The following is a 10,676-nucleotide window of genomic DNA, read 5'->3' on the forward strand; positions in this document are numbered from 1 at the left end:
TGAAAGTAATGGACGTGTCCACTAAATTTCCAGAGGCTGTACCATTATGCAGTATCACATCTAAACGGATTGTAGATGAGTTATTGAAATTTTTCGTGAAATACGGACTACACACACAGATATAATCAGATAAAGTGTCGAGTTTTATATCAACGTTATTCATGGAGGTTATGGATAGCTTAGGAATAAAACAATTCAAATCTACTACGCACTAATCAGAACCGCAGGGAGCGTCAGAACAGGGGCGTCAAACTTTAAAGACCATGCTGAGGGCTTTTGTCAAGGAGTGGAATAAAGGACCTCGATTTATACTTATCAAAATTAGGGATGCACCAAATGAAGCTACCAAATTCAGTCTGTTTTTATTCGTTTTGTTAAGTTTTGTGAAAAGATTAAATAGAGCGGGTGAGCTCGCTGGACAATGTTTAAACATAGAACATCATGTGATGAAACAGGAAGCAGACAAGAAGTTACAATTTCAAAAGAGATAAAGCGTTAGTGTAACTTGCAGTTGTACCCGAACATTTAAAAGTAAGGTTTTGTGGACCTTATTAAATCGAAAGGAGATTGAGTGAGGCGAATTATTTGATAAGAACAACAGGCAGAAAGAAATCTAACAGAGTATCTCATGTGAATATTCTCAGAGGGTATTCTGATAGGGAAGGAAAGCAAAAGGAGAATGCATTACCGGTTACAACACAGAGTGAGGAACCAAGTTCAGAGGATTCTGAAATAGACATTCCCAAAATTAAATTGGACAATGAGGAAGTTCTCAGGAATTGGTAAAATAAATGTTGAGTTACCTCCCAAAAGAAAAGCGAAATGACCTGAAAGAGTAATTACTTTCGCATGGGGAGATATGTGGAATAAACTTGGAAGTACTAATCTAATTACGCATGATGTAGAATAGGAAATGCTGTTCCAATTAAGCAAAGGTCTTATCAATGTAAATCTCTAAAGTTAGCACAAAAAGGGATTGAACACATGCTCAAAGACAAGATAGTCGAAGTGAGTTGCAGCGACTGAAGCTCACCCGCAGTAATGGTGCCATTCCTAAATTGAACTTACTCAGAGGGTACTGGCAGGCAGGTACAATTATCCGAACAAGCAAAGTGTATTTCGGCTTTTGTTACACTGAATGGACTGTACCAATTTAAATTCAGGACATTTGACATGAAAAATGCGCTAGCCACATTTCAAAGAATAACCAATAAAGTCATCTTCTGCATTATTCAACTGTGTGGTGGACATCGACGACCTGGTGATTTTTAGTCACACATGGAAGGAACATTTACAGCATGTACCGGAATTGTTCAATTGACTATGATCGGAGATTTGGTGATGAACCTGGCTAAGAGTGAGATTGAAAAAGTCAAAGGCACATTCCTGGCTATGTTATTGGAGATGGACAAATGGCCCCATGGGATGTTGAAACAAAGGTTATTGGTGAGTTGCCCAATACTATCAACAAAGAGACCAGTACTATGGTTTATAGAGATTGATTGGATATTATCAGAAATTCGTGCTGAATTTTAGCAGTGTGTTACACAGATGACTTATTGAAGAAGAGCAGAAAATTTCAGAGGGCGGCGGCCTGTCAGAAGGCGTTTGACAGTCTGAAAACTGTGTTAACGCTGCCCCAGTGTTAGCCACAACTAATTTTGCAAAGCCATTCAAAGTGGCTATTGATGCAAGTGATGTGTGTGTCGTTGCTCTACTCGGACAAAAAAAGATGACAAGAAGATAGAAATGCCTATGTGGTATTTTTTTCCAGAAAATTAAATAATCATCAATGGAAATATTCCTCAATTGAAAAGGAAACCTTGAGCTTATTGTTGTCGCTGCAACATTTCAACATTTACATTGACAGTAATGTATCTGAGACATGTGTATCTCTTGATCATAACCAATTAAAGTTTTTGGTGGAATTTAAGGACAAAAAATCCAGACTGTTTATGTGGAGCTTGTTATTGCAGCCATTCAATTTGAAAATTATACACGTAGCAGGACGAGAAAATATAATTGCTGATGCATTGTCATGACTTAGATGAAGAAAGACGGAGACGTTCATTGGTGGGAATAAACGGACTGAATTAGACGGCAGTATTGAGTCTTTGCATGCTTGGAGACAACGCATTGCATATGTATTGTTGTGTACGAATAGAGGAAGACTGAAGATTTTAAAAATGAAGTCATCTTTGTACATGATTGTTCTTTTTTAAGAAGGGGGTGTGACAATGCTTAGGCTTTAAGAAGTTATTTAGTTCTGCTTTACTTTGAGAGGTTGTAAGGCAGAGGCACAGAGGAGTCTACCAAGACCACTTGAATAAACAGTTTGGGAGGCTTTGGGATTGTTTTTAAACTGCATCAATGGGTGTGGTCAGCTGTCATAGATCAGGATTTATTGGTTTTGGTTTTTCAGTAACATCAGAAGCTATTGGGGCCTCAACAGAGTTAGAAACTTCGGTAAATGTGTCCTGGCTTCTACTCTGTTTGAATTTTCTCTGGATGTTTTTTCTTCCTGTATGCATGAGAAAATCTGTGCCTGAATGTTTCTGTTTGCAAAGGGCTGTGTTTATAGGATGCTACTATACTAGAAAAGTTAGTAATATTTGCTGTATCCAGTATTTGGCTAAGATTTTCAGTAGCGTTAAGTTAATCTAAATTCTTCCTTCTTTTCTTTGCATTTTAACTGTAGCCACTAAATAAATTACATTTTTGCTTGATGTTGAGTAGTTTGACGGGTAGCATCACATTTGGAACACAGCAATTCACATTTGCCTTTAAAATAAGAAAATGTTAGGGTCTAGTCTACCTTCTTAAAATATTTCGAGGGTCTCTTGGGTGGTCCATAACACATTTGTACTGTGTTCCTCAGTGTCATAACAAACTCTCTCAGTTCCCCTAGTAATGTACTGCAGTCCCACAGTTATTCTGTTCGACTAGCAACAGCTTGCTGCTTTCCCCCAAGACTGCTCCCCTAGCAATGGACTGGTGCCTCACACACAGACTCCCTAACAATGGCCTGTGGCCCCCCAACCACTATGATCCCTAGAAACGGCCTGTGGACCTGTCCCCACTCTGTTCCCCGAACAATTGCGTGTGAATTTATTCTGCATTCTTTTCGTCTACCAATTGCCAGTGGTTATGAACCCACTTCGAATACTTAACAACACCCACTTGTCCCACACTCATTCTTTTCCCTTAGTAATATCCTGTGGTCCACACCCACATTGTTCTGCTAGAAATGTGGTATTGCCTCACCCTCATGCATTCCCCTAGCAACAGCCAGTGGTCCCACACACACTCTGTTCCCTTAGCAACGGTCTGCGTCTCCACCATCACTACGATCCCCTGGCAAGGGCCTGTGAGACCATCCACACTCTGTTCCTTCGTAACAGACAGTGGCCCCGAACCAACCTGCTGCCTTGGCAATGTCCTTTGTACCGCACAACTCTGTTCCTCTGTAATCGACCAGTGGTCTCACTCGCTTACTTTTCTTTTAGCAATGGTCAGTGTTCCAACAACGATTCAGATTCCCCGAGCTTCTAAACTTTATCCCAAATTTTCGCTCGCAACAGTATGTTCTTCCCCCCCGACTCTGTTCCCCTAGCAACTGGTTACTGCACCACGACCACTCTTTTCATTTAACAACAGGTTTAGCTGTACCCACATTCTGTTCTCCCACAGCGGTCTGTGGCCTCACCAATTGTTGTGTTCGGCCTAGAAATGGTCTGTGGTCCTGCACCTACTACGTTTTCAGCTGTGGTCTCATCCCCACCCTGTTCCCCTCGCAACTGGATGTGTTCACATCCCCCACTCTGTTCCCCTAATAACATCTAGGAATCCTACACCCACTCTCTTCCCCCAGACAGAGCTTGCTGCACTACTCCTACACTATTCCCCGAGCAATGGACTATAGTCCCATGCACACACTGTTCCTCTAGCAATATTTTTCCACTTCCTCACCTTTCCCTCAGTAATGGCCGGTGGTCCAACAGGGTCTCTATTCCCGAACAATATTCTGATGTTCGAACCTATTCTGTTGCCTTAACAATTGCCTGAGCCCCCCACTTCCACTTTATTTCCATAGCAATGGCTTGTGAACTTACCCACTCTCTGTTCTGTATCAACAGACAATGGTCTTTCAACCTAGCAAGACACTGCTACACCACTCTCTTCCACTTAGAGCAGGCTTTGACTCCACTCACACTCTATTCCCTAACAACGGCCTGTAGAAGCAAACCCCCGCTCTTCTGCCACAGCAACGGGCTTGGCCCCACTCCACAGTGTTGCCCTAGCAGCAGAAGGTAAGCGAAGATAAGCGGAAAAGAGGCATGGAGAATGTGACAGGACTGGAAGAGAGGGAGATTGGAAGGTAGGGAGAGTGCAAGGGAGACAGAGTGAAAGAGAAGAAGGGAGAGACAGTAAAAAAGTGAGAAAATGGGAGGGAGATTGTAGGAGAAATGAAATAGTGGAACATTGTGAGGGTGGGAGGGAGACATAGAGAGAGAGGGAACAAGGGATAGAGATTAATTCCGCTGAGTCCAGATCCAGAGGTGAAAACAAGGACAGAGTAATTTAAAACCAACTCCTGAGCCTGGTCCCATTCCCCTGTCCTTCCCTAAGGACCAGAACTTAGGGCCAAGTCTGTGTCTCTCTTGGTCAGCTTCTGCAGCACAAAGACTAAACGATTAGAAAGCTCTGCTAATCGGTACTTTTAAAAGAACATTTTTATTATTTACAAATTGAAGTTACAGGTTCAGTCAGTGGAATGGTGTCGCTTCTCACTGGCCCTTGACTTTAGAGAAACAATGAAATGTCCCCCTGTAACCCCCTGCAAAAACCAGCACCACCCTCAATCTGTTAACAAAGCGACAGACTGCTTCATTGCTGAACATTTGTCTTGAAATGATTAAACGTCTGGTTAGATTGATTAATGACTGAACTTGATTGATTGATGAATTTGGGTAAAGGGATATTTCAGCACATTCTTGAGCTGCTGTCTGAACTTAGCCTGGGTCACCGCATAAATCGCAGTGTTTGTACAGCAACTGAGCAACTGCAGCATGAAACCTAATTCCCGCACAAAAGTACCTAGAGACACAGAGTTATACCCCAAATACCGCATCCGGTTCCATACAGAATACACCATTATCGTTGACCATAACAGGATGAAATTGGCCGAGATCATAAACAGTAAAATAATAGACTTTTTTCGATTCTGCATTTCTGTGTCACACTGAAAGTCCTTATTGGTGTGAGCTCGGAGTCCCCTGCGGGCTCTGCTGGTCACTAAAATGTGTCTGACTGTGAAAACATTGAGGAGCAGAATCAGGAGAAATGGGAGAGCCGGGGTTAGCATGTAATGGATGAACTCCATTGTGACCCAGACAATAGAGTAACGAACAGCGATTGTTACATAACAATAACAGGGGTGGTCCCCCAGCCGATAGCGAGCTGTGAGCATAAAATACCAGAAAATGTTCTTTGAACAGCTCAGCACAGTCACTGTTCCCAGAAGCACAGCCGCCGTTTTCTCACTGCAATATTTACTTTTCAGCTTCTGGCAACAAATGGCCACAAATCGATCAAAGGTGAAAGAGACGGTAAACCAGACAGAACAATCAGTGGCTGTATAAAGCAGGACGGCGTGGATATTACACACGGGAATGGGATACAAGAAATAAAATTTTTCATAATAAACAATGGGAATGTGTCTCAATATCAGGTCGAGTATAATGACCAGTAGATCCGCCACGGCCATGGCCACCAGATATCGACTGACACATCGAGACAATCCACAATCTTTACAAAGCAGGACAAAGATCGTCACTACGTTGGCTGTGAGGAAGGTAAACAAACAAATTTTAAAAAGAGTCTGGAGATAAAGTTGCTAGTTTGATTGAAGACAGAGCGAGAATTTCAAATGCGTCACCGTATTCAGATTTGTTGATGTAATTGGAACTGAAATAACAAATGGGAAGTTCTGAATTAATTCCAAAAATATGACGTAACACAGAAGAATCACTCCCTCCCCAAACACACATCCATAAGCACAGATGGCTTCTAGAATATTCGGACACACTCGATCACTCGAGAGCAGACACAGGTCACTCTTTTACAGTTCCTAATACAGAGGGTGAAAATGTCGCCGTCCTGAAGGATTCTCTCCCATTTCCTTGAAGACAAGTGGAGATTGGAAATTTCTGTCGTTTAGTCTATGTTGTAGTCGATCCTCTGTAATGAAGAAATGTAAAGGCAGGGAAAACGTTATTCACCTTTTTAACTACCCGATGGGACTTCAAAACAGTATCTCCTTCTCTCTGGAACAGGATCCCTTCCCTCGGGATATTTTCTTTTGTTCAATTAACTGTCGCCCGGCCATTCAAAAAAAATTTCAGTTATAGAATGTTACAGAGAAATGTCCATTATAAAACGTTCCGGAGACTGTCAGTTATAGAATGCTCTAGAGAATGTCGGTTGTGAAAAGTTCAGATGAATTTCAGTTACAGAATGCTCCAGAGAATGAGGACTATGGAATGTTGCAGTCAATGTCTGTTATAGAACGTTTTGGAGTATGTCCGTTATGGAATGTTCCAGAGAATGCCACTTCTAGAATTTTCTGAATGATGTCACTTGTGAAATGTTCCAGATAATGTTCCAGACAATTCCCAAGTTCAGAAAAAGTCCATTTCCCCCCTTTGTGTGACACACGAAGATGGGCAGAGCCTTTGTTTTCAAACATATGGACGTACAATTCAGGAGCCATATGAGGCCTTCCAGCCCTTCAAACCTGCTACACCATTTAATAACGTTTTGGCTGATCTGATGGCGTCCTAGTCCATTTTACAAGAACTTTCTGTCATTCAACCTCCTGGGTTCCTGTTACTGACCGGACGACATTTGGGCACTTTTTAAATCGGTTTTCTTCAAGCATGTGTTCGGGAACAATTTCCAGAATGATGGACTCTCCAAATAATATATTCAAACAGATTTACAGGTATCAAGATTAATTTATAGCTCGGAGATTTGGCTATTTCATTTTCTCAAATTATTGTATTTAACTAGTGAGAACATCTACACCCTTGTCTCATCACAAAATAAAATAAAACATGTGGCCCTGTGAAGGTAATAGCAGGAATTAGGAACAAAATTAAAGAATATAACCTCAAGTGTTACACTCTGGATTATTACACGATCCACGTGTAAATTGGCACAGAAAGACGAACATTTGGGAAGTGTTACTGAAGTTGTGGTGCAAGAAAGAGGGGTTCCATTCCATGGGGCACTGGCATCAAAATTGGGACAGTAAGGATCTGAACTATTAGGACAGGCTTCAGATGAACCAATCAGCGAACAGGGTCTGAGTGGAAAGGTTACATTGTGTGGACATACGGATTGAAACTATTTGAGTGGGAAAAACTCAGGAGAGATTTTTAAAGTTTTCAAAACAAGTAATGGGGCAGACAGCCTATGGAGCAGGTCAGTAATCTAACGTTAGGGAAGGCAGATAAGGAACAAGTATGAGAAGGAAGACAATTAATGCTGCACCGAGGGTGTTGTACTTAAACGCACGTAGTACACGAAATAAGGCAAATGAACTTGCAGCTCAGATTGAATTTGGCGTGTACAATGTTAGGGTATCACATAGACGTGGTTGCAAGGGGATTAGAGCTGGGAAATAAATTTCCAAGGACAAATGTCCTATTGAAAGGACAGGCAGATGAGCAGAGTGGCCATAGATACCTTGTTAGTGAGAGATAAAATTAAATCAATAGCAAGAAGTGATATATGGTCTTAAAACATAGAATCTGTATGGGCAGAGTTGAGGAACCGAAAAAGGAAATAAAAGTCCCTGTGGGAGTTATGCACAGGTCCCCAGCAATAGTCAAATGTGAGGCAGAAAATAAATCAGCAGATAATCGGCAATTTAAGAAAGCGTCAATTACAATAATCAGGAGGACTTCAATGTTTAGGTGGACTGAGAAAATCAGGTCGGGAATGGATCCAAAAAAATGGGAATTTGTGGAATGTGAAAGAGATTTTTTTGGACCAGCCTGTGGTAGAGCTCGACAGGAAATAGGCAATTCTGGGTTTGATGATGTATAATGAGGCAGATTTATTTCGGGAGTTGAAGGTAAAGGACCCCCTGAGGGACAGTGACCACAACATAATCGAAGTCACCCTCCATTATGAGAGGGAAAACTTGGAATCAGATCTAATCGTAGTGTTGACTAAAAGTAGTGACAATGACATGACGGAGGATATGCCAGAGATGAACGGAAGGAGAGACGACCATCGAAGGAGGTGGAGTAGCAATGGCTAAAGTTTCTGTGGGTAAGTCGGGAGGCAGAGCAGCAGCTCATCCCAAGAAATAAAGCAGGCACTAAGTGGAGAGACAGGGGAGTAGGAAAATGGCTAATATAAAACCCCTGCTTTAAGTCGAGAGGGAGACAGAAGTAGTCCATTCAGCTCATCGAGTCAGCTCCGCCATTCATGACTAACCTGATAACCCGCAAGTAATCCCTTTTCCCCTTGATTCTCTTACTGATTAAACCTCTGCTAATTTCAGCCTTGAATGTACTAATGACCCAGCATCAGCAGCCCTCTGTGGTGTAGAATTCCACAGAATTGCAAAAGGTTAATGTTGTGATTGTATTGAGGTCAGTCAGGTGTACATCAGAATATGAGTTCCCTGATTGGGGCTGTTAATCTCGGCCAATCAGGGAGCCCTGGTGCAAAAATATAAACAGGGGTGTCAGAGGTTCTGTCTGCTCTGACAGCTGACTCGAAAGGAGCTGCATCAGTGTCAGGCACTCTCCATGTGTAAATGACAGTTGTCTTGGTCAAAGGACACCAGCCTCTGTGGAGTTATTTCAGTGAAGTTATCACAGTCCAGCTGAACCACAGGGCCGTTCTCTCATTGGCGATAGATAACTGGTAGTGGCATAAACTGAGAGTCACCATGCCTTTGGCAAAGTAAGAGGTTGAGATGTAGAGTCTTTCTTGGCAATCTCAGCCAATAAGAGAATTGCCATCCCTCTGCATTAAAAACCATCCATCCAGCTAACTGAGCTAACCAAACCCCCAAACAGGTTTACCACCCTCGGAGAGGGAAAAAAAAGAACCCCCACCCCCCCCCCCCCCCCCCCCGCCTTCTTTGTTTTAAATGTAAGGCTCCTTATTCTGAGATTCTGCTATCTTCTCCCAAACTCCCACAAGGTGAAAAGACTCTCCACAATTACCTTGTAAATTCCCTAACAATCGTAAATATTTTAATAGGGTCATAGGCAGACAGTTTGCTAGGCATCACTTGTGATGCTGGAAAGCAATGCAATCATGGCCAATTTGTCCGGGTCTGTTTCCCAAGGGATGCTTCTTCTTATCAATAAAACAGGGCAATTTATCAGTTTTCTTCTTGGAAACAAGACGCCAAAATACAGCAAAGTGGCAGCAATACTGGCCCATGTGTCTATCACAGGATAAAGGAAATGTATTGACAAAGTCCTGAAGTGAAACAATGATGTCAAATAAAAAAAAAGAAATGCTTTCTGCACTCGTCTTTGCTCCCGCACAGCCACCCCCTCCCCGCAATCCCCATTCCAGGCTGGATATAACTTGCTCTGAGCTCAAGTCCTGAAGTAAGTACTTCCCTTCCCAGGGCATATGACACAGACTGTTACAGCATAGAAAGTGTCTATTCATCCTATCGTTTTTCTATTGACTCTTTTAATAAGCAATTTACCTAATGCCACTCCCAATAATCCCGCACGTTCTTTCTTTTCAGGCAGTAATCTGTGCTTGCTCGAATGAATCTACTTCCATTGCATTCTTCAGTAGAACATTCCCTAACCTCTTATTATGTGTCTTGCTATTTCTTCCTTATTAATGGACTCAAGTATTTTCCCAACAATGGATATCAAGCTAACTCTTGTATAGTTTCCTGCTTCATGTCTCCCTCTTTTCTTGAGGTGGTCCATCACTTTGGCGGTTTGCCAATCATCTGCAATCCTCCTTGAATGCAGAAAACTCTGGAATATTTCAACTAAGGCCTCTACTATCTCTGCAATCACATTACTAAAAGTCCATGGATACAGTCCATAAAGTCCTAGGGAACTGTCCTGTCTTCCGTCCCATTACCTTTTTTTCAAAACGTTGTCCTGTTCAATAAATAGACTGTTAAAAGATGTTTCCTCCATTAATACTTTGCTTAAACGTCTTTGGAATATTTATATTGTCATGTACCGCGACGACCAAATAATTAACTGTCATTTTCATTTTCCCATTATCAATTCCCCAGTCCCATCCACTCAGGTTCTCACACATACTTGAGCTACTCCCTCTCTCTTTACATACACAGATTAACTTTGCCAGTTTGTTTTTACATTTCTTTCTACTTTACGTACATAATAAATTTTCTTCCTCATGATTGGCTTTTCAGTATACCGTTGCCAGTTCCTAAAAAAAAATCCAATCCTCTGACCTAACACTAGTTTTCATCGATGTTGATGCCTTGGTGTTTGTTTTGATCTTTTCATTGACCGCCTTCATTAACCACAGGTGGATCATCTCCTCGCTGAGTCCTTCATTTTGAGCGAAATGAACATTTTCTAAACATCGTGAACTATTGGCTTAAATACCTGTCATCGTTCGTACAATGATCTTCCTCTTAG

General features: G+C 41.9%; 1 protein-coding gene across 1 annotated transcript; it reads right to left on the reverse strand.

Moving 5' to 3' along the window:
* Positions 1 to 4,975: 4,975 nt before the first annotated feature.
* On the reverse strand, positions 4,976 to 5,767 carry LOC125483462 (neuropeptides capa receptor-like; the record flags this gene model as incomplete). Its single annotated transcript, XM_048598665.1, has 1 exon — positions 4,976 to 5,767. A coding segment is annotated over exon 1 (792 nt), but the record flags the coding sequence as incomplete, so codon positions are not given.
* Between the last annotated feature and the right edge of the window lie 4,909 nt (positions 5,768 to 10,676).

Source organism: Rhincodon typus, chromosome 7 (assembly GCF_021869965.1).
Source record: "Rhincodon typus isolate 14 chromosome 7, sRhiTyp1.1, whole genome shotgun sequence".
Lineage (NCBI taxonomy): Eukaryota > Metazoa > Chordata > Chondrichthyes > Orectolobiformes > Rhincodontidae > Rhincodon > Rhincodon typus.